The following is a 24,551-nucleotide window of genomic DNA, read 5'->3' as shown; positions in this document are numbered from 1 at the left end:
CATAACTAAAATGTAAGTCATATTTGTGACTTTGTGTGTTAGCTATGGTATTTTTCTAACTGGAATTAAATTTTATCTCTATTTCTGCAATTTTATATTACTAGATAATAAAAAAATAATGAACTGCTCCTTGCTGCCCTTTGGGGCTCATTCCCTAGCTTCAATGACTTTTTCTGAAGATCACTCTAGGTGTGCTTTTTGTAGTGTTAGACCCTTCTTTCTGGGAGCAGTTAATCTTCTTTGAAAACAAGAGGGCTGATTGGAGAGCAATCAGTGGCAATCTTGTTGTAGATCTTGCTCAGATCGAGTCATTTTATATTGTGGTCTGTTTGCCATGGCATACACACCTTTCTAAAGAAGAGCAGTTTTATTAATAATAAAGCCACCGTTTAAGCAAAATTGACAGTATTTTAAGAACCCATGACAACTGATCCCAGTAAAACTAGGAGTTAAATTGGATTCAGAAGAGAAACCACACATAACAAGCCACGGATACGAAATTCTTTACTTTTATTTTTTTATTCAGCTCTGTGTTCACTTGAGATGAGTCATTCTTCCAGTGAGCTCCTTCCAGGAAGGATTCCCCACAATCCTCAGAATGTTTCTCTTTCTTAATACTATTAAAGTTCTTTCTCTGCTATTACAGTTTCCTTTTGGCTGAAATCCTCTTTGATTCCTCCCGAAGGCTCCTTTTAAAAAAGGAAATGCAAAAGGAAAATTGCTTATTACAAATGTTCACAAAGACTCTAGTAATTCTTAAAAAAAAAAACCAAAAAAATTACAAACACCCCACTTTAAGATTAGTTGAAATGGAGATTTTCATCTTTCCAACCAAGGAACTTGAGGTCTTGTTAATGAGGTCAGAAATAGTGCAGCTGTTGCTAAAATGCACTTTGTTTTCAAACCTTTCCACTGGTTTATGGCAAAGCTTAGATGGAGCTTTTTGTGAAGATTTAATATTAACTTAGAATACCATGTGTGCTGATGGCCACAAGACTGTCTTTCTTTGGCAATCTCAAAAGAAAATACCCCATTTATCTTGTTTGTGTATTTGTGAATGCCCCGAGGTGAGGATGAAGAATAACTTCAAGAGGGAAGTTCATATCAAACACTATGCTGCAAATGGTGTAATATTGCAATCTTCTGGGAAAATGTGGTGGGTGTCAGATAACGGTAGAAAAAGTGAACAGATGAGAAAATGACAATTACTTATCCCTTTTGCTACACAGAGCATGGTTTTGAGTGGTATTTTCTAAGCTGACTTTTTTACTTATTCTCTTATGTGACATAAAGCATGAAGAAGAGACAGCAGAATATACAGAGGTCAAATATTGCATGTAAAAGACTGTGTAGAACTCAACAGATCTCCTTGAAACACAGCACCAAGGAACATGCAAGGTGCAGACATCAGGTGTAGGCTTTGGGGTTTGGAAAGCAGAATTGTGTAGTGGTTGGGCAGAGGTGTGTGTCTGGTCCTGCTCTGCAGCCTTCTGTGTCCCAGTACTGGTTTAGTCATCTCTCTCCTGCAATAACTACATATTGAACACTGAATACAGGAGAAAATCAGAGCCTCTGGTGGAAATAAGTCTGCAAACTCAAAACTGTTTCTCTACCCACAGCCAGTTTTCCTACCAGCTGAAAAGGGTGTTAATAACAATTACTACCCTGTAGTGCCATTTCATTCTGGGCAGAAAGGGCCCAGGATTCTTACACTGGGTGGAGAGTGTCCCCATGTACGTGTCAGGATTTTTTCTGTTCCTTGTAGTTCTCTGTGTGGAGCTCAGTGACATTGTGCACTTTCCATGTGTCTTGTTGCAGTGAAGTGTCTGTGATTCAATAAGAGGCAGCTGTGGGACAGCAAACACTTCTCTGGTCTGATTTACAGTGCAGAAGAAAGGGTCAAGGAACTGGACAGCAATCACAACCAGACTGCTCAGAGCAGGGACATCATGTGCTCTCAGTCGTGTCCTCCTTTTATGAGGAAGAGAAGCTGCACTGAATGCAGCAGAATGAGGTGGGCAATGGAGATTTGAACAGCTCTAACTCTGACACTTAGCTGGGGCTTTGTTTTTCCAGCTAAAATTGTGAGCAAGTGTTGCTGCACACCTGCCAGGATGCAGGCTCCTTTGTGCCACGCAGTGCTTACTGCCAGTGTTGATGTGTGACTCAGGGACAGCACGAGCAGTGGGAGATGAGGGCTCTGTGTGACAAGAACAAGGATGTGAGTGGGTGTGTGCCTGCCAGGCTGTGGTACATGGTGCAGCTGCTGCGGGGATGGAACCAGCTCTGAGCTGGTAAGAACCACCCCAGCAGAGGCACGAGCAGGGGCCCAGGGGAGTGGCTGTGCTGCAGCCAGCTCAGGGATGTCTCCACAGGCTGGGAACCTGCCTGGGTTACACAGCAGATCAGCTCCAGATCAAATGCCTACCTTCTCTCCTGCTTCTGCTTTCATCCTTCTTTGTTCTTCTAAGAATTCGGAAAATGCCTCCAATGTATATTCCCCAGTATAGGCCACTTCCTGAAAAAGAATTAAAGTTGAGTATGTAACTCTGTCCACAAAATTTTGGAAATAATGGCAAAATGGAGTGGACGATTTCGGTTCTCTAGACTGACCAAACTCTAGACTTTTGTGCTCAGTTTAGAAAGCAATGGCAGGGGCACAGAAGGTTCCAACATTATATGAAAATTGAGTTTAAAGAAGAAGTAGATGTATATTTCTTAGAAGAAAATTATTTGTATAAAAAACAACCGTTATTTTATGGCATTAGGTGGAGATGATCCTGCAAGCTACTGACATCAGTGGAGTTTTTTGTGCTTAACAATAAACTGCTTAGCAATATTCTGAAGAGCAGAGTCTTTTAAGTGTCCAGCCATGCTATTCAAAACTGTTCAAAGATTTTGATAGAAATTCAAACTCTGGAATAGTTTTGAAATTCACTGTTGCACAGCTTGAAAGAAGAGGACGAAGATGAGCAGTGACATTAATTTTCTTATTCTTCACTTTAAATTGTGGATTTCCTGAGGATTTTCTTCTGAGGAAGTCTAATAAAGAAGTAATTTCAGTTTGGAGCTTTACATTTTTCTGAGTGAGTCTAGGCACCATATTATGTTTTAAAGATTCCTCCCCAAAAAACCATTGCTCTCTGGAAGTATAAAAGGGTTTTGCACAATTTTTTTAGAAAAAAGTTGTAGAAGTTCATGTATGTGACATTGGGAATTGTCTGCTGTTATCTGAGTGTATTTAGAAATAGTGGAGGCCTATTCTCAGTTGGATCAAGCTCACTCCCACTGAGACAAATAACGTTGTGTTACTTTACACTGGCTACTCTTACACCTCATTTGAGTTTGAAGGACTGTGACCAAAACAGACTGATGAGTTCACTAAAATTGTACACTTTTTGTATACTGAAAGTTTGGTACTTCCATTCCGTTTTAATAAAAAAGTGTGACAGCTTTGAAACTACTTTTTAATGGTTTTTACGTTTGTAAGTTTAAGTTTGTCGAGAAAGATTCTTTTATTTCTCCAGAGGCAATTAACATTCTCAGCTGAGTCTTGATTTTTATCAACTCTGATGATGGCTGGAACACCAGTTTCTCAGAGCCTGAAGATCTGTAAAGCCAGAGAAGCAGCTGATTCCTGCAGTGGTTACTGGGGATTCGTGTCAACACTTTTCATTACAGTAATCTGTGCATGTAAAAGTTATTTTTCTCACTTAACCCATAGAAACAGACATCTGCAGGAACCTGCACTGCTAGCCAAGTACAAGATGAAATCTCTGCACTTGAGGGAAGTAGTGCAAAAATGGTGCACAAGGAAGAACTGGAGATTTCAAATACCCTTTAATTCCAGAGTATTTTTAATTATGAAGCAATCCCTTAATGAAAGTTTTTACTTGTTTGGGGCTTCTTTTGTGTGTTTATTTGGTTTTTTGCAAACTGACATTTATTTTGAGCATTTAAAGGGTTTCGGCTTTTCTGCTAGAAGACCAAACATTGTGTGAGTGTGCTGGACTGCACTTCAATTCATCAGAAGTTTTGCATGCACATCTGAGAGGAATATCTCTCAGAGATTAAATGAGAACATGGGTAAATGTCTTAGAATTTAATTTAAGTTTACTACTAAGAAGAAAAATGAAAAGCTTAGTAATGCCTTAATTATAGTGGTACCTTATTTTATTTTTTTACTTCAGTGATATTTTCTTTTTAATTAGATAATCTACATAGATGGAGAATGTAGCTATTTAATGGTTTTTTTGCCTCCAATTTCAGCAGCATTTTCTAATTATTGTGTAACATAGCTGACTGATTATGTAGCATATTGCAAAAATCATTGATCTTGACAACAAATATTTATTACCAGTGGGGGCTGGGATACCAGAATGAAGTAAAATTACTGGCTTTAATGTATAGTAGAGAGATTTAAATTTGAGTTTTGTGAAAATGTAGAGGAAAATAACAAGAGCAGTACCAACATTTTAGAGACGTTTATCATACATGCTCTGGAAAAAAATAGCACAAGTAGTTCTTTGACAGAACATCTCTTGTCATGGTTTGAAATAAAAAGGCACTGCAGTCATTGGGAGGTATCTGTAAATTCACTCCAAGTTCAGACTGTTGCTAGAACCCAACAGGCTGATTGGAGATGGTTAAACAGCAGAACGTGGGGCCCTGAGGACTTGTAGTCCAAGTGAGTAAATGAAACCTGAGCTCTTGCCACAGCCTCATGTATAGGATGAGACAATGGAAGGGTTTTCCTCATGTGTAGGATGAGACAATGGAAGGGTTTCCCTCATGTATAGGATGAGACAATGGAAGGGTTTCCCCTCTAATTCAGGTTCTTGGCAGCAATGTCTACTCAGAAGCCAGTTCTCAGCAGAAAAGGACCAAACTTTCCTAGTGAAAGGACTCCTTCCTCCCTGTGACGCCTGTGCAAGCACAGCCCCTGCCTTGCTGTGCAGCTGTGCCTCCACAATCTCCCCCAAGAGCTTCCTCCTCACCTGGTGATGTGAGCCGGCAGGAAAGAGCGTGAAGAACGGATAGCGGTCCAGCCCCACGCCCAGGATGTCGTTTGCTGTGACATCAATCTTTGCAATCATTACATCTTTGTGACTTTCGTACTGCTCTCCCAACTTATCCCAGATTGGCAGGAGTTTTCTGCACTCATGGGACCAAGGGGCATCTGCAAATTTAGGAATAAAATGATAAGGACACAGCAGTGCATGTGATGATGCAATCAACGGGACCTGTTGAGCCCTTCAGGTTAACAGAGTTTGTGGTAAATAACTGCTTGAAACTGTTTGCCCTTCATGAATTTCACATTTCCATGTAGTAATAACTAGTTATTCACTAACACATGTCTGATAGCAGTGCTGCCTTAGCTCTCTTTAGCCTCATGACTGTAACAAACACAGAACTTGGACTACTTTGCTGGAGGGCTGTGCCAGATAACCAATGCAACCCACGTTAAGTCTTGCATCATTCCCGTGCTGGAATACTTGTCAGAACTACAAAATACTTCCTGCATACTAAAATTAAGTGTGTTCATAAACTATGCTGTGTTGACTCTAGAAAGAGGAGTTTGAGTCATGGTGCTGTTCTGACTCAGCACTGCACTGATGCAGGTCACCAGAAAGGCAAACTGCTGAGAGCCCAATGTCCCTTTAAAAAGCTCACAATACAGTTCCAGTCCCTCAGTCAGGAGAACAATGCTCACACTTGGTTCACACAGAATTAAAATTTCAGGAGCACTTGACTGAATACAGTACATTCCCTGCCTTTCATTTCCAGAGAACTTGGTTCAATTCTTGCTTAGCTCATTCAGTTTGTTCATGATACTGAAATGTAAAAATTGTGTGAGTGACACAGCTGCAGCCAGCAAGGAGGGTGGCAGGAATGTACTGCCTTTAGGAATTTCTGGAATTCAAGACAGTACAGCTAGTTGTTTATATTTCTGTTAATGCTCTATGTTTGCTTTACTGAAGCAACTGAGGCACAAAGTAATCCCTGCTGGCTGGTACAAGGATAGGACAGAGGTTTCTTGCTGGAAAGAGTCATGTAAGGAAGCCACATCCCTAGCAGACAGAGAAGGAAAAAAAGAGTTACAATTTCCTAAACCACAATTCCTATGTGGGATTTGATCCTAGAGCATTATAACCAGACAATCTCACTTAACTCTCCCTCTGCCCTTGGAAGACAGCCTGGCTCATGCTGTGCAACACGCTTCCATCATACACCACGTTCCACTCCTGTTGTCTTTCAACACAGAGATTTCATATGGTCTTGACCAATATTTACTGAAGAGATCCAGTGCTACTCAGTGCAACACTAAGTCAGCAAAGGTATCACAGCATTTCCACAGATATGATACAAATTTTTCTTCAATTCTTTCCAGAAACACTAAAATTTCATTGAGCTCAGATTCTGTAAAGTGCAAAGATTAGTTTGGTATATAAGGATGAGCTTTCATTTTTTCCTTCCAATTGATCATGTTATAGGAGCTTAAAATCTGAATTCAATGACAACACTTACAAAACATAACAAATACAGTCATGGTCTTATTGAAGATGATACTGTTGAAATTCTTCCCAACAAGCACTTTGACAGGCATCTTGTCCCAGTCTTGTGGAATTTCTTCACTGGAGAGATGTTGCTGAGCAGAAAAAGAAACATTGCTGTGAAAGTGCAGGGAACATTGAGAAACTGTACTCTAGCTCAAGTTAATGTGAGTCTGATGGGACATTACCTAATGTGCTCTGTTACTGTCTGATAACTCTTTTATATCATTACTTCCTGGTCAGCCATGGTTCCACCTTCTCTCCCTTCAGCAGGAGCTGGGATCTCACACCCCAGGGAAGTCGGTACTCAGAACTACTTGTCCCTCTCTTGAATACAGACTCTGTAGCAGACTGTCTGAAAATGACCCTTTGGAACACAGTTGTATTCCTCGTCCTGAATTCTTGTTGGCCAATGTTCAGAAGCTGGACTACTGAACAGTTTATGTGTTGTGGGCTTTCAAAAGTGATGTAAAACACATCAGAAAGTGTGCATTGCTGCTTAAATCTCTGGCTTCACCACCAGTCATGGTCCCCAAATGACTTCCACAATTTACAGTGCAGTAGCTGGGAATTTCTCTTCTTTAACACCACAGCACAGTAGCAGAAAGGCACATGTGCCCCATGGAAGCAGATCTTGGTGAGGAGAAAGAGGCCACATCCCCTCTGCTTCCATCTTTCTGCTCCCTTCCAACACTAAATACAGGATTTACCTACTCACATTTCTTAAATTCTGCCTGCTCTCAGTCTGACTGCTTTATCTTTTCTGTCTGTAAATCACCCTGAGGAGCTCTGAATAAGCACAACGTTTTAATGTATTTTTCACATGAGTGTGATGATGCCTCATTATGGCAACAAATGCTGTATTTACCATTGGGAATTATCCCCCTGGGAAAATTCACTTTGCTAAACTTGCTTTAAACAAATACCAAATGTTAATCCCCTCTGAAACTGTCACTTTTCGATTTACTGGATTTTCCTGTAATCTTAAAATCTGTTGCAATGATTGTTTGTATCTCTCCCCAACGAAGGAAAGGAAATATCTCCATTATAGTATTGGAAAGATAGAGGTATAGGGAGTTTTAAAAAATAAAACTAAAATAAAACAGCTGTCATCAGTTAAAGTACTGGGCATAAATGATCAAGCCAGGATTTACATTGGAGGACTTGTAGTCCACCTCAGTTGTTAAATACAGAGGAATGCTCTGTCAACAGCTGTAGATGGTAGATTAATGCATTGGGGTGACAGTAAATTAATAAACCAGTGATCACAACAGGACACTGTTCTAATTTTAAAAGGGGGTGCTCTGCCAAGCTGCTATGTTTTAGCTGGTGTAGTAGAGAGCTGTCTCATTAGTAAAGGACATACCTTTGCTTCTCCATTTAGGTAGCTCTGGCAAAATTCTTTCAGGTTCTCCACGGTTACCTCATCCGCAGGCATCTTGTACCTGGCATCACTGCTCAGATTTAGGATTCTCACAGCAGGAACATCAATGTCCCTGATGCGAAAATACTCAAAAATCCGTCCATTCCTTGCTTCATTAGTATCCACCAAAACAAACAGTATCTGATCACAAAGAGAGAATCATGCATCTGGTTGAACTTTCCAGCTTTGGTGTAGCCATTTTGGAGAAATGGACTCTGGGGCTTGGCAGTGGGGTAGGATCTAACATTAGATTCAAGGAATTGTGGAGAATCATTTTTGGTCTCAGATCAAAACCCAGAAGCTCTGTGGACTTTATTACACATTGATCCTAGTTAATAACAAATGCTAAAGCAGCCAAAAGTACTGAAGCTTTTCTCTCTGTCCCTTCACAGTGGTTTGCTATCACATCTTTCAGTAACACTTCTAAATTACCCCCCAAAGTGCTTATTACTCTTCTTCATAAATCTTAACAGGACAGAAGAGCTGAAACACCTGTAATCCATATGGATTTACCAATATGTGATATTTTACTACAAGATGACTTAACTATTCTTCAGTGTCTCATGTTCCTGGAGCAGGAGTAGCACCACGGAAAACCAAAATACTTGTGTATATGACTGCCTATAACTGTCTCTATACTTGCAGACACGTGGCTGCAGGCAAGGCTATGCACATACCTTGCAATATTGCTCAGGTTTTGTAGCTGCCTCCAGCCTTTTCTTCAGGCAATATTCTGAGATCCTCATGATATTTCCTGGTAGAGCCAGAAATTGCCAGAATTTTGCTAAAACTACCTTTGGTTGGAAGTTGCTCCCAGAAAATTATATTTGTAAGATCTGAAACAGGTAAATTTGGAGCAGCTGGAATTAGTGCTTCTCTTTGTGGTCTTTGTGTTTTAAAAAATCACTTCCAAGTGAAGTTTATCTTTCAGCTTGTCCTTAACAAATTCAAATAATAGTTACTGAAACTGTTTTTAAATGGTTTGGTAGAGTTAGAACACGGACTGAGAGCAGTGTGTTTTTACCAGTAATATTGGTGAGTGGTTTTCCACTGATCTTTTGACATTCCTATTTGCAAATCTGGATTCAGTGCTACAAACCTTTCCTCTGAATTCTGCAGCAGCAGACTGGTAGTTTTCGTAAATCTCACTGAATGTCTCCGAGTTCATTGGGGTGAACAGCAGGATGTGATTTTCAACAGGGACATCAAAAATCTTCACAGATGTCTGGGAAACAAAAGACTCAACATCTGCTCCACTCTTTGTAGGCAGAACAGTGAATCAGAGGCTCAGCATATCAGTATCCCTAGGCTCTGCTATTGCAAATTTTACTTTTTAAGACTCAGTTCCCAGTCATTTCCATAACCATTGGATTTTGTTTCATTGTTTTAAAGCAGATAAAGTAAGAAGAATCAGCAGCTGCTGAGGTTTTGGGGTTGATTTTTTTTTTTTTCTGTTCCAGGAAAACCTTATAGTTATTCATAGATTTTTACAGTCAGAAGGGACTGTGATCTTCTAGTCTGACCTCCTGTACAACACACAGAGAAGAATTAATGCTGAAAGCAAAAGATGGTGTTACCCAGGGAGGCCCAGCTGCAGCAGCTGTGGGCTGGGCACTTCCTTCCCTTCTAGGTGGCATCAGCAGCTTGTATCTCCTTCCCTGCACACGACTGCAGGGAAGGAGATACAAAGACCTTTTGTCTCATGCCACCCTATAATCAGAGGCAATGGGGTGTCCCCAGGCAAGCAGGTATTTCCATGTCTTTCCTTCCCTACCTGCACTAGCAACAATTTTTGCCAGTTTCTTTCCTTCTTGCCTTGGCCCAGAGCTCCCTGTGGCTGTGCTGGGGGGGAATGTTTGGAACCCAGGATTAGGGACTGACCTTCCAACCTCTCACCCCACTGAGCTGCTGCAGAAGCAGCCTAGACTTTGTTGTTGGATCCACAGAAGAGAGGTGTTTGCATGCTCAGATCTCACTGTTCCACCAGCCACTCCTCATCGTAACCTTCCAACACATCTGGGAAACAACATCTTGCCAGAGGGAAGCATCACTTGGGTTAGACCAAGAGCTGCATGCTGGGTTCTGCTGGCATTTCTAGATGTGTTTAAGAGTGGCCTTGTCAAACAAGCAAAGAAAATTCTCACTCCCTAAGGTGCAGAGTAGCTCCCTAGGTCTCTTTCTGCATGGACTTCTGTCTTTCTCCTGTAGTTTTTGCTAATACAGTGAAAAGCACATACCTCAATATTATATTCAGTGACTAAATCCAAGGTAAAGGTTTTGATTAGCCTCGTCAGGCCCAGTTTGCTCTGTCTGCCATCTTCAAGCACTTCATTATGCACAGGTTTTCCCTGGACAAATAGTGAACTTGTGAGGTTGGTGGCCTTATCAATTATAGGAACAAAATGACAGGCTTTAAAAGCAAGAGTTTTATGATCCTCAGCAACTGAAATTCCATAGCTTGTAAAATGAATGTCACAGCTAGATTGCAGAACAAGATTACAGCTAAAATTCAAGGTACAGCTGACAGTTTAAATTTGTTCAGTAATGTTGACATACTGAAAGATCTTTCCTACATCTATACACACTATCTGTGAGATATGCTCGCTCAGGAAATCATTGTTCTGATTACTTCCTAGTCTAAATATTGCTGCTACTCTCTGCAGTTTTTGTTTTGTTGTTGGCCACTTGTTCTGTTGTGGACTGGAAGAAATTTCCTGGTCAAAAGCAACACACAAGAAAAGAGATGAATGTCTGCAAATCTCACTGAACTTGGGCAGCAAATGTTGATTAGAATGCAGATTGGAAAGATATTATATCCAGATCCTTTCAGGTTATATATAAAATTTATATATAACCTGAAAAATTCCCAAACTACCTTTCCAGAGCCCACAGCTGTCACAACACCTTACCTGCTGGACTTTTGTACTCCTACCTTCTTAAACACAACGAGAGAGTTCCTTTGGACGCCGTAGTTAGCACAGACATCCTCACTGGCTGTCATCCCGAAAGGCATTTCTGGCACATCTCTGGCTGTCTCACAGAAAACTTCCACACTGTCACTGTGAAGTTCCTAGTCCCAGAAAGAGTATTTATTAAGACTTTGCCCTACATCCTGCTAAGATGTGTAGGAGTTAGAGCTCCAGGTGAAGCAGGGCCCTAAATGCTTGTGAAGTAAAAAGCCAAACGTAATTGTGAAGTGGATAATGCTTTCCAGGATTACCTCAAAGGGGGGATCCTAGGAGTGCTGTGACACAGCTTGTGTTGGCTGGCCTGGGTCAGCAGGGATGGTGGTGGGTCCCCTCTGTCCTCCCTGCACTGATCTCATCCCCCCTGCTCCCCTCTGGCACAGCCACCCTCTGCAAAGCCTTCTGCAGGCTGGGAGGGATGGAGCAGCAGCTGCTCCCCCTGCACAGCCAGCAGGAGGTGAGGGATGGCAGGAGGGCTCTCTGCTCACAAGAGGAGCTCACTGGCACATCTGGGGTTTTGACTGAGTGCTCTTCAAGGCAGGGACCTTGACTCCTGCATCATCAAATAGTCACTGTGCTGTCCACCCTCAAACTAATAGTAAATAAGCAGGATGAAAGGCAACAGCACTTCCAGATTTGATTTAATCAGACAATTATTTCATGCTAGATGAATAGTAATTTATATGCTGAGACCTTCCAACACATCCTGGCACTCATATTTGTGAGCAATCTGTGAGTAATTGAAGCCCAAATACAGCTCTTTATTTGCTTGGACACTGTTTTGTTGGCTTCCACCCATTAAATTTCTGACATGCCCTAGCTCATGCTCATCTATTGTCATTTCAGCCCTGAGCGAAACCAGTGTCCAGTCAAACACATCTGCAGGAAATATCTGCTATCAGTGTGGTTCAGGGAGCTCTCTGGCATCACTGTGATAGAAAGAGCTTCTCAATTTCCCCCAGCACTGGAAAACTGCCTTCCTTCCTAAATGGCTGCAAGCAGATTGCTGCAAAGCAAAATTCTGGGCACTGAGCATTTTCACAGTTTGTCCTGTTATGTTCTGTGTGCTCACCAGCTTCGTTACTATGGGGCATTTTGGTAATGAGTCCTGTTTTCCTTATCCACAGAACCTGGACTGTCTGCTGTAGCCAGCACATTTGGGATATTATCAGTTCAGGTATGAATCCAGACATTGTGCTTTTCACTGGGCAGAGAGATATCAGAATAAAAGTCTCTTTAGTTAGAGAAAATCCTTGGTTAAATTTCCAGATATTAAAGATTTCAAGGACACATTGAAAAAGCAGGAAAAAGCTACTCCTATTTTACTCACTCTGACAGCATTCCTATTGACTGTTGATCACTAGCATTCAGCCCAAATCCTAAGAACCTTATTCTGCTCTGGAAACTGGTAGAATTTGCTTGAGAAAGGACTACATGTGTTGGATCATACACAGTGGTAATATTTTATTACTTCCTATCCATGCAGATTTGGCCTTCTTCACATCAGGAACATTTGGGAGAGTTTGGCAGAGGCCTTTCTCTGAGGATGCAGGAAACACTGCTGGAGCACCCTGCTCTCAGAAGCAGATCTCAGGGTCTCTGTGCCCAGGTACTGGTTAAAGAAATGTGCTGTGGTGTAAGATTTCCTTATTTCTGCCTCGGCTGCTTGTCTAAAAGTTGTGAACAAATAGATAGAGACTGTTAATTTTTTTTTTCTCAAATGTAGAGAAAACTGAGGGTCTGCATTTTTCTGGTGAGTTCTTGGTCTTTTGGATGTGTGGGCTCTGGTGGTGATAGCAAGCAGTATATCCCAAAGCTGGAACAGAACCAGCCTTTTTAGTTTTCCAGATAATTACCCTAAAGAAGCCAATCACTGCTAAATCATCAGCTTTTATGATGGCTTCAGCCTGATCAGTAGAGTTGATTAAAACAGTGCTAGGTCCAGTTCTTCTTTTTACCCATGTAATAAAGGTTGAGGCTTTTCTGACTCCTGTGGAAGGAAAAGAGAGTTAAGATGAAAATCAAAATGAATGACAGAAATTTCTGTGCAATCAGGACAGAGGCAGTGGAGGTGCAGAGGAATGCTGAATACAAATGGACCTGGGCTCCTTAGGACTGAGGTCAAAGCTGATTGACAGGGGGTCTGAGGTATCCAAGTTCAACCTCAGGTTCTAGTCACCATTTAAACCATTTAAACTATTGTGACTCTAGAAGACCAACAGTGGATTAGTACAGCTTTTTCTGAGACCTCTGCAAATGGTTTTATGTCCAGTTAAATGATTAATCACACATGGAGAATAGAGATGAGGAAATTCAGACAGGTAGGAAACCTGTCCTGCAAGATTTCATGTATCCCAAAATCACAGTAAGCTATAAAGTGCTATCGACCTAAGGTTTAATCCAGAATGACTTCAAACCAATTGCAGATTTTATTGAACTGTTTGTTCAATTACATTAGGTGCCAAAATTGTTCCTTTGATGCTGCAGGAGGGATCTGATAGGCACAGAGACGTTTTAAAATTCCTCTGTGGGGCCATAGCATCATTTCAGTTTAGACATAAGAAACAAAGCTGAAGTGTCAAAGTTGTCATTTAGTTCTGGATTGTTCCATCTTTTGGCTTCCAAGTTACTACTACTTTTACTGAGATTATAGTCAGTCTGTTTATTTGGTAAATTGTCCTAAGCTTTCAGAAGTTTTACAGTATTGAATCTCTTTAAAAATTACATTTTTAAACTATCATGTTTTCAGGGGAATTTGAGGCAACAAACTGAGGCTCAGGCCATTAAAATCTTAGCCCTTTCATCTCTTTATGACAGATAGGTTTGTTGGACCAGAGTAAGGGTTAATCAAAATCATACATAGAAAAACAAAAGCTAAGTGTTAGAGTCAAGATGTATAGTACAAGTGGATTACCAGAGCTGCAAGTCCTGGTACTGTGCATTTTAGCAGTCTGACAAGATCAAAATTTAGTCAGACTGTTTTACTGCCACAATTTTGCAGCAGACAGCACTGCAACTAGTTTAAAATACTTTCTTTTTTTTTTTTTTTTTAAGTGAAGCAGGCAGTCATCTGCTCTGGAGTGTATAGGCTGCAGAACAAAGTGCAGAGCAGTATCTAGTGGCCACATAGTGCTTGACTTCTGCTGTCTAAATGCAGAATTGAGGTCTTGTCACTTGTGTCAGTGCTATAGCTTCTAGGCATATTTTCTGTGTGGTTAATCTTTCTATTGAGTTCCTTTGATTAGCCTCTGTACTGGCCAGTTTCTGACCTTGCAGTTGTAACTGATGATTTCATGAAACCTAGAATTTGGCTTTCATGTTATGTCCATTGCCAGGGACACCATTCAAAAAATCCATCTTCCATAAAGAGTTTAATTAATTTATTGATTTAAGCAAGAACTGCAGGGTTTTTTGTGCTATGAAGCATGTACCAAATCCTGTATGAGAAGTCACTGGGTGGCCATTGCACATTTCCAATTGCCAATGTTTGGCTTTTGGCTGAAAAGCCAAACATGGTACACGTGCTTTTACTCAGGGTTACACATAAGCATTTACCAGTGAACAAAATGTATTTTAAGCCACTGGTGGTGGTACATGTCCTCCAAACAACTGGTGCTGTCTGCCTTGTAAAAAGCACAGAGCAGCAGCCAGTTTCCTAATTCTTGCATCTTGCTAGAAAGTGTGCCTGAAATAGCAGCTCTCTGCTTCAGGGCAGCTATGTGTGTGTGTTACAATTCTCTGTACTCCCTGTTTCACACCAGAAAATCTGTCAGGTTTACCAGTTTCAGAGAGGTTTTCTTGTCAATGCTGTAGATTTAATCAGAGGCTGAAGGTGGGGGCTTTTGCTTTCAGGCATCAGCAGCTCTAATAGAAGTTCAGTATGGCACATCACGCTTTCGGTGGCATTTGTGCAGAGGCTGCTGTTTGCACAAGTCTAGGTGGTGGGAACTTGGTAAGAAATTCAATAGCAAGGAGGAGCAAGTTGCTAAAAATACTGAAGATCAGGTTTCAGCAGGAGCCACTGGGGGCTCAGCAGTTAAAGATATCTTAGCACTAGGTTGTGTACAAGTTCAGGAGGCAAACTTTGGGTTCCTTTTTTTGTTCGTTGTATTAAACTTGTGACTCACCTGTATGTGCTCAGAGTACACCAACAGATGCTTGGCCAAGTCAAGCAATTTTTATCACCTCTGTAAAAGTTCATCATTTTATGAAAAACATAACCTTTCTTGTATGTACTGTAAGTGAACAAAAATGTTTAATAAGACCTGGATTTCTGGGATTGCTCAAGTCTGTGATTGCCTTTGCTTAATAACTTTCTGTAAAATACTTCAAATTATTCCATGTTTTATTCTAAGCCACATATGAGCTCCCTCTGATGGCTAAATGGCAAAATTATTTTCTTTAGCTTAGGAAGTGGATCTGTATGTTAAGGACCCTGTGAATTCCCAGTTCTTTGTTAGATATGGTGTTGCTCCAGCCTGTTTCTGCAGGCACACTGCTCATGGGAATTGCAGTGGACCAGAAGAGTAATGAAGCAGTTTGGGGACCCAATTCTTGTTTGGCATAACTCATTAATGTTTATTGTAATAATTGGGAGTAAGTTGTCTTGTTTGGGCAATTCTGTACTCGGCGGAATAACACCAGTAATTAATTTGACTGTGTGAACTCAATAGAGAGAAGATACTCAGTTATGCCCTTGGACGATGAATTCAGATTCAGGATCCTGTACTGGTACAGAGGCAATTGCATATTTAACACCATGGGCAAAACCTGCTTCCCACCTCGTGTATTTTTTATCTGAGCATCTATATTTTTCTTCTCAGCAGGGTAATGGATGGGTACATCCTGTCATTACAGATCATTATCTTATCAGTGCATGAGACAGTTTACCTTTGCAGTCTATGGGAGCTTCCCTGCTGCCATTCACAAAAAATTTCACAGTAGGAAAGGCTTGAATATTAAATTCTTTTCTCAAGTCAGGTTGGTGTGTCACATCAATTTTGCCAAACTGGATGCTTGGAGCTTCTTTTTTAAGCTGTCGTGCAGCTTCAGCAAATTCTTCAGATAAATTCTGAGAAGACTGAGATAAAGTAACATCTGAAAAGGCCAATCAAAAGCAAATGGGTTACATAAGCCACAGTGTGAAGCTTTCTATGGAGGCTGTTGTGTCAAGTGGTAGCTGGAGGGTTTGAATGAGGTCTTCTATGACTCAGAGGTAAATGAGGGATTATATTTACTTCTTTATATTGGTGCTGGTTTTTTACCACTCCACATGTCTTTGAACCAATCACGATGAACAACCAGCAACATTTCAATATTCTTTGTTGGGAAAATATGTGGAGCAATTAAAAAGTAACTTGACTGACTATGCTGGATATGAGTTTAAGAGAGGTGAAGGGTAGAGTTAAATATGGCTCACATTAGAGTTAAATATGGATCACAAATGTGATCCCATTTTTGTAAGCACTTCACTGAGGCAAAGTTTGTAATGCAGAAAATACTTTACCAGATGAGATATGGAGGAGGGAAAGAGAGGAGCAAAGTATGGTGTTTGAAAAGTGTTTGAAATATTTTTCAAAAATACATGTTTGAAAGGACAGGTATTCCTCGTGCTGTCCTGAGTGCCAGCCCTTCTCCAGCTCAAATGGCAGCTGTGTTTGCTGGAAGGAGAGGGGCCATCCTGGGCTGGGCCCTGGAGCTCTGAAGTTATATTAACATGAAAAAATGACAAGAGAAGGAAACCAGGCACACAGATGCTCTGCATTCAAAGACAAGTAAGAAATAAAGGCCTGGAGCTTTATATTTTTGCAACTTGGGTTGAAAAAAACCCAAATTTTGATTGAAATTGAGATACCCTGTCGTGTTAAATTTCTTTTATTATAAAGAACAAAACTTTTTTCTTTAGATTGTGCACATAAAAGTTTTTGTTTCTTCAATATACTTTGCAAATAGGAACAGATGAAAAACATGCAGTTAAATTTGGTTTCATAAAATTGTGTTTGTTCTTTTGTGTATATATGGGTGTTTTTGTGTATACACATGTTCAGATATATAACTGCACATACACCAAAGCATAAATGTAACAAAACAACTGTCTTTTGTTCTTTCACAAAATAGCAGATGCACTTCTCAAGAGCATATCTGGTGAAGACATTGACCAATGTATTTGTAACCAAAAAGTAAATGGACATTTCTGTAAGAGTTCTAATACATTAAAGATAAATCCATATTCTAACTCAGGGCTGAGTTACATTCCTTGCATTATTCACCATTATCCTTGCTCTGAATCCCAGCCATCAATCATTTCCTTCCACCTTACTGTTGCAGCAAGTGTGAAGATTAGCATCAAATAATGCTATTTTCTCAAAATATTGAAGTGATAGTGCCAGGCCCTTCCACATCCAGTCACATCCAGACCCATCTTGGCAGAGGCTCACAGAACCCCTGCGCTGAAGAGCTGCTCCAGCTGCTAATAAACCAAAGAGTTCTGTTTGCAGAACAAAACTTAGAGTCTGCTCAGGGGATACTCAGATACCATGTGATGAAGAGAAGGTGCTTCTCCAAATAAAATAAATGAGCCTGAAGACAACAGTCCAAACACATGTTGTGTCCTAATGGCCTGTAAAATTAGTGTTTCATCAAATAAGCTTATTATGATTTTTCAAATAAATTTTACCCAAACTTTAATTTTCTATTTCCAATTGATAAAAATGGTCTTATGAACCTTTCCCTCAGCAGGATTGTAATTTGTTATCTCCTAGCACCAAAAAAGGGGGGCAAAAGTATCTCCAGTTGTACCTCAACATGCTTTAGAGACAACAGCAGAAAGCCTGCAAATCTGACCTGTCAATGTAAGAAATTGCATGTCTACCCTATAAAAATACTGTTGCTTCTAGGGACACTGAGTGTTGAGCCTTTATGATTTTATTTTTTTTTCTGAAAAAGATTGCAGAGGTGGACTATTCAATAAGCCATGGAGTACTTGCAATGCAATTTGAGAGTGCTGATACACAGAGACTCCAGGAGGGAGGGTGTGTGGCTCTGGACAGACTGCAGCTGGAGCAGGAAACCCCATAGCAAACCAGGATCCAGCAGCTTTCAGCTAATTCTGTGTTTTACATCAGAGGCAATTTCAGTAGAATGTTTTATTTTCTATTAACCGAAGGTTGCACAGCTGTTTTACCACAGCTGGGAATGTGGAAGCTGAAATGCTTTTTGCACAGTGAAATAAGAAGGGGTAGAACAAACTGTTGGTGAATTTCAGAAACAGAAGCTGAAGTTTCACAAACATAAAAGAAATATTAAGCTTAGACATTAGACATTTAGGTAGATTGTCTGGCGGGGGGGGGGGAAGAGGGCATAGAATCCATTTTTCTCTGAAATATTTTAATTCCAAACGGATATTTTCGGAATGATCTCTTATGACTGAATGACCTGAGTATTCAGAGTTGCAGCTAACTGGGAATGTAAGCAGCATGCTTAGATAATGAGAGCTGGTAGAGTTAGTAACTGTGCTGCAGCTGGGCATGACTCCAGCAGTCTGAGACAGGAGAACTTTAAGTACCATTAACCTGCTAACTGTGAGCACAAGTTCAGTGAGTGAACAGACAGATAAAAACTGTTTCCTTGACTACCCAGAAATCATGTGGAAACATCCATCATGCACCTTTCCCCTGCTTTCCTGAGTGATTAGACTCCTCTTCAGCTCTCCATCAATTCCTTTTCATTCCACTCATTCTCTGTTTGCCTCCCAGGTGCTTTATCTTTCAAGTCATTTGAGTGTTGCAGGAAATCATCACTCCTTTTATTTGGAACCTTTTCTTGAGGTTTTTTTTTCACTTCCTCTGGTTTAGATTTTTATTGACACCGATCACTTCAGGCCGTGGGATGAGGAAGCAGCTGCTGGGGCTAATGTGGCATCACAGGCTCCAAACTCGAGGAGCATCAGCAGGGAACAAGAGCAGACACGGATAAGAGGCAGCAGAGCTGGTGGCAAGGTCACCAGGGAAGGCAGAGTGGGTGGCAGGACACCTGTGTAAGCCAGTGTGCTGTGCCACAGCTGCCAGAAGCAAGAGGCCCTTCAAAGGCTGTCAGCACATTGTATTAACATGGGAGAATGTTTCCATATCAGTAGTTTTAGCTGGGTTGTAAATAAAAACAAGGATAAAGTAAGGGTTCGAAAATTAAAAGTGGGAAGAGAACCAGAAATCCTGTATTTTGACTCTTACCTCTTCAGTACATTGACAACCTGAGTAAGCTGCTACTTCTGTTTCATGGTGCAGTTTACTGAGCTACAATATATTGAAATGTGGACAGATAAATCTTTTGCTGAGACATGAATGTGTTTAATGACCCTAAAGAATTCTTGAAGTGGGTGTACTTAGAAGCACAATGAGTTAATTTTCCTTTAGCTAATTGCTGGTGTCCTCCAATCTCATTATTCTGTCTGAATGGATGCTTTAGGGATTGCAGCAGTCATTGTGAATGTGCCTGTTGTCCTGCCAGATACTGATTTCCTGGCTGTTAGTTTCTGACATGGTCACAAAACTATTTCAGCAGTCCCATTTCTCATCTGTGCAGACTGCTTTTACAGTTGCACTACAGATAAATAAATTTCCCTGTAGAAGAGTGTTGAGATGAAGGATAGATTAATGTTTAACGTATCAGAGTAGAAGGATGTTGATCTTGCTGCAGTTGCAAGCTTGCTTGTGTGACCTTGAATTCTCCCCTTCTCTTCTAGAGTGAGATACAGCCATAACCTCCTGTGCTGACCTCTCTACTTCTTAACTGAAGTTTGCAATTCATTTGATATTTCCTTCTATGTAAACACCAGGCTTTATTCTAAGTTTGGATTATTATAAGCATTCACTAAAATAAGTGTGTGGGAGACACCAACATGAGGGACCCATGCTAGTAAGTAATTCTGCTGCAGGTAACTGCAATTTCTTCTTAATAACATCACCTTCAGCTTTTGTGCCTTAAAAAGGAGAAGTTTCTTCAAGAGTAACCCTCATCTTGCCTATTAAATGTCATTATCTCAGTCACAGGTTGCAGGAATACTGTGGCTGACCCAATGCCTCAGTAGATGTACAAATGTTCTGCTAGAAAAGGTAAACATCACCTTCTCAAAAATGAGAGCGTGCTTAGCACACAAAGCAGCAGCACAATGTCTGCACCACTTGTGTGCTTGTCTTTAGGTTATCCCCATGTTTATCTAGGATCTGAAAACTTTTCACTGGAAAGAACAGCAGCAGGCATTCTCAGAAGCCTGTGGAGTCAGGCATTCCCTAGGGTCCGTGTCTTTCCATGAATTCTTCTGATAAGTTGGAAGAAATGGTGTTAGCATGTGCTCTGACGGCTGTGCTTTTACTAAGTGTACAAACTTTATTTTCTCTGTGATAGACATATTTGTTAGAGTGATTGAGACCTTTTATGGTGCTTATTTGCTTTTCTCTGCAGTGAAAGTCAACAGAGGGATTATATTCAGGCAGCGTGTAGTGCAAACACTGAAACTCTCCCATGCAGGCAGCACTGATCTAAGGTCTACCTTCTGCTGGTGACAAGTGCTCTGAATTCCCTGTGCTCATAAGCATTTCTGTGGAATTCAGGTCAGTTTAACGGGGATTGGGAGATGCCCCAGCCTGCAGCAGAAGAGCACTTCCAACTGAGTGCTGAGATGAGGTGCAGGACACACATTGCTGGTGATGCTTGCATCGTTTTCAGACAAGTCTTGTGGCACAGGACAGCTGGGATGAGAGAGGAGGAGCGCTGGATTCCTGGGTCAATGCTTTGCTCTCACACTGAATACTTGCCCTGTGAACTTTGCCCAGCTCCAGAGGGATCTGTACATTGCCTGGCTGAAAGTCAGCATGTATTTATAGTAACCCTTCCTGAAGGAAGGCAGACCTGGGACACTGTCAGGGTGGAACTGACAGGTATTACAAAGGCTTGAATGTCACTGGGTAGACAACGTCAAAGCTGACCTCACCTGACAAATACTGTGGGACTGGTGAGTAAATAATATTATACAACAGGGAAAGCATTGGGGTTTTCTTATAACTGAGAGGTCTAAGGCACAGTCTTGAATGAAAGTTTGTAGCTCAAACTTTTCTGGAGTTGGTGCAGCACCAGAAAAAAATCCCATTTTCTGGGAATTCTGGGATCCCTTCCCACTCTCTGTCTCTGTGATCTCTAATGAGTCAGGAAGAAAAAGATCTCAGGTCTCACATTCATTCTGGATATCTGAAGCTAATTCCTCGTAGCCTCACAGATTTCCTGGGTATCTGGGCAATATTGTTTTCTCTCACATTACCTAAGTTTCTTTAATAGTTCCTTGTTAACATAGATTGTTTATTTAGATAGACTTTTTAGAAGTAGCATATAACAGATATGGGCTTTATGGCTTTTCTGTGCAGGTCCCATCTTTAGTCTCCTTGTGTTGTGGCAATGAAATTATTCCAGCAAATGAGTCAGCTCATTCAGCATTGTGGAGTCAGGTTTCCTCCACCCCAGGGCAGTGCCTCACTGCAGGATAGTTTGTCACTGCCCCAGAGGCTGTCCAGTGGCATGTCTCCAAAGGGAGCTACAGAGATTGAGGCCAGTGATTTCCAGATAATGGATCAGTGCTGTGGAGCTCATCCCTCCTGGAAATGATTCCATAATTCTTTCCAGGAACTGTGGATGCCTTTATGGCTGTGGGGGAAAGGCAACCCATGGGTTTTCAGCAAGGCCTTAGATTGACATGCTGGCCTTTGATCCAAACCAGAGAGTGATGAGGATCACTGGAGCAAGATGTGTTTGGGGAGCAGAGCTTCACCTCTGTGTTTTGGAAGATGTGGTGGGGAAGGGAAGAGTCTGTTTGTCCTTCCCTTCTGAGGGAGCCAGGTGTGAGGGTGTGGGAGGTCAGAGAGCTCCAAGACTGCTCTGAAGAAGGGGCAAGGAAGCCTGCTTTAGACCCCCACATCCCTGCAGTGCCCAAGTCCCTGGGCTACTCTATTCTGAACAATCCTTTCTCCATCTCCTGTCTCTTTCTGAATTTTTCCATGTCTGTTTTCCACTCATACCTGGTTGCAATCCTGAAGAGTGTTGCAATATCTCACTGTTGATAATCTCTGCCAGTACTGAGAAAGTTTGTTTACAAACTCTCCTCTGACCTGGTCACTTAGATCCTGTGCTTTGAAACCTCTTACAAAGGTGAGAATGCAGAATGACTAAGGTTGTTTTCTGATAAGTTATTTTTTCACCAAAATGATACATCTTCAGAGAAATAAAACAGTACACAACTGCCGATTGAATTTGGCAAATAGCTTTAAATCCTCCACAATTAGTAAACGAAATCTTCTAAATTTCAACACTTGCAGAAGTATCTAAAAATTTTAAACACTCTGTTTTAAATCATTTTCTAATGTGATTATTCTGAAAGATTAAAAACTCTTGAAGTTTTATAACCTTGTTTCAGGACTAATGAAATGATTGGTATGATCCAAACATATTTTTAGTTTCCTGAATCTGTTAGTATATTTTAGATTTTGTTGTTGAAAATACAAGTATTTTCATTTCAGGTTGACCTACACTACAACAATATTATTATTATTATTATTATTATTATTATTATTATTATTATTATTATTATTATTATTATTATTGTCTTAATTGTATTCTTTATGCTATGATCAGTTTTATTGTTTATTGCTATACTATTATGCTGCATATATTATATATTCATATTAATATTTAATATTTTAATAGATTATATTATATTATATTATATTATGCTATATTTAATCAGCAGGAGTAAAATTCACATTTGATAGTGATGCAAAAGAACAAATTAGATGCACTTCTGCAAAATTAGGATATTGCCTTAATTTTGAATATTCCTTCCAAATATGGAACAGTTTGGGGGTTCAGCTTGTGCCTGTGTCTGGCACCTGCCTCCAAAGGGGGTCTGGTTTGCAAGTATTTGTGTAATTTAAGGTTAAGGGGATGTGTGCACTGAGCTCAGGGAGTTTGGCTCAGCAGAGCCAGGTCAAGCCCAAGCAACAGAGACAAAGATTTCTCTGCCTTAGGCTGATCAAAGGGTTTCTGCCACCAGCCAGCTGCTGGCCAGTGCAGATCCCAGTTTGGGGCACGGGAGATTATGCAACATCTGAACTTTTAGATGGGTAACATCACAAAGATCTGCCTCTTGGCTTTTGCCTTTGTGATCTACTTGATGGCCAGACCTTAAAACAAAGTTAGTTATTCCAAAACCCCACCAATTTTGTGCCCAGAAGAAATGAACACAAACCTAAAGGAAGGACCACAAACCTGCCTCTACCTAATCAAGCGCTCCTTTCAGGGAAGAAGAACAATATAATGCAACTACAGATATCAAAATATTGTAAAAAGACAATCCCTGAAGCCCAAATGCTCGCAGAGGAGAGATGCCATCCAAAAAATCTCATACAAAGTGCTGATGAAAATGCAAGAGGGAGAAAAGCACTCTCTGATTAACTTTTGTTTGGTTGGGTTTTTTTTAAAATATGTTTTACCCATCACTGCTGTGAAACACAGACTTGCAGAATTAGGCAATGGAAGCAAAGAATGCCAACTCAGCACTGTCTTATGTAGCAGACTGGTATTTAACCACCCAAAAAAGAATAAATTACTGTAGTTACGATCAGAAATAGATACGTAGAGGAAACCAAAACAAACAAGGACTACTAGGGGACAAAGCAATGGTAAAACAAGCAGTCTTGAGTGCCCCAACATCAGTCATTCTCTGCAGAGCCACCAGGGTAAGGGAGGGGAAATTGATACTCACAGAACTTCACCAGGAGGTATTTGGTTTCCTTCAATGCTCTGTCAAAGTTGCTCTTTTTCAGCAGAAGGACATGATTCTCCTTCTTTATTTTGGGGAGCTTGGTTTTCTTTAGCTTTGCTTCATTTGGGCTTATGCTGTCTGCTGCCAGGAAGCCTGTGAGAAACAACAATAGAAGAAGGGAAAATGGATGTGTCCTCATCTTGTCCTGCCTTTATCCAGATACTGAGAAAGAAAGAAACAAAGCAGCATTAAGCAGTAGGGTTTGCTGCTCAAATGTCTGCAGCTGTATCAGCCAGACCAAGAGGCTGATAAGGTTGATAAGTCCACCACCAGTGGAGCCAACTGCACCTTTCCATGGGAAGATTAAATTAGTTAAGTACTTCCCCATCTTTAGTAGTGGTTCAGGGGTGGAGGAGTTGGGAAGAAGTATGGGGAAGTTGGGTTTACTGTGTCTGAAAATAAACAACCCCAGGAGAAGGTGAGAGAGCACAGGAGGAAATGCCTACAGAAGCACCAGTGGATTCCAAGTGTGCTGGTGTAATTAGAAACCCTTCTCTTGTCAGGGCTGCAGACAAAGCTCAGGTACCTGGAACAGTATTTGAGGGCTGCTCCTCTGCCTCAGGTTTGCTTGTCTCTTGCACTTATGGATCTACTAATTGTGGGGCTGAGAGTGTGCTGAAGTCAGGGGAGAACTCTCATTTCTTTGCACAGGTAATTTTAATGTCTGTAACTCTTTGATGACTTGTCTATGAGGCCCCTCTGTACTTAAGTGCCAAGTTGTAGCTCAAGTAAGATACTACTTT

General features: G+C 40.9%; 1 protein-coding gene across 1 annotated transcript; it reads right to left on the bottom strand.

The window, feature by feature from the left end:
• Positions 1–493: 493 nt before the first annotated feature.
• PDILT (protein disulfide isomerase like, testis expressed) lies at positions 494–24,101 on the bottom strand. Its single transcript, XM_039731938.1, has 11 exons — positions 23,749–24,101; positions 15,834–16,040; positions 12,800–12,933; positions 10,910–11,047; positions 10,215–10,325; positions 9,077–9,202; positions 7,921–8,118; positions 6,529–6,649; positions 4,998–5,179; positions 2,429–2,518; positions 494–689 (listed from the first exon to the last, which is right to left on the bottom strand). The coding sequence occupies exons 1-11, from the start codon at positions 23,945–23,947 to the stop codon at positions 621–623; spliced, it is 1,575 nt and encodes a 524-aa protein (XP_039587872.1). The 5' UTR covers positions 23,948–24,101; the 3' UTR covers positions 494–620.
• Positions 24,102–24,551: the final 450 nt, after the last annotated feature.

Source organism: Passer montanus, unplaced genomic scaffold (genome assembly GCF_014805655.1).
Source record: "Passer montanus isolate IOZ18808 unplaced genomic scaffold, ASM1480565v1 scaffold8, whole genome shotgun sequence".
Taxonomy (NCBI): Eukaryota; Metazoa; Chordata; class Aves; order Passeriformes; family Passeridae; genus Passer; species Passer montanus.
Note: the sequence above shows the minus strand (reverse complement) of the source record. Positions and strands in the feature narration are given on the sequence as shown.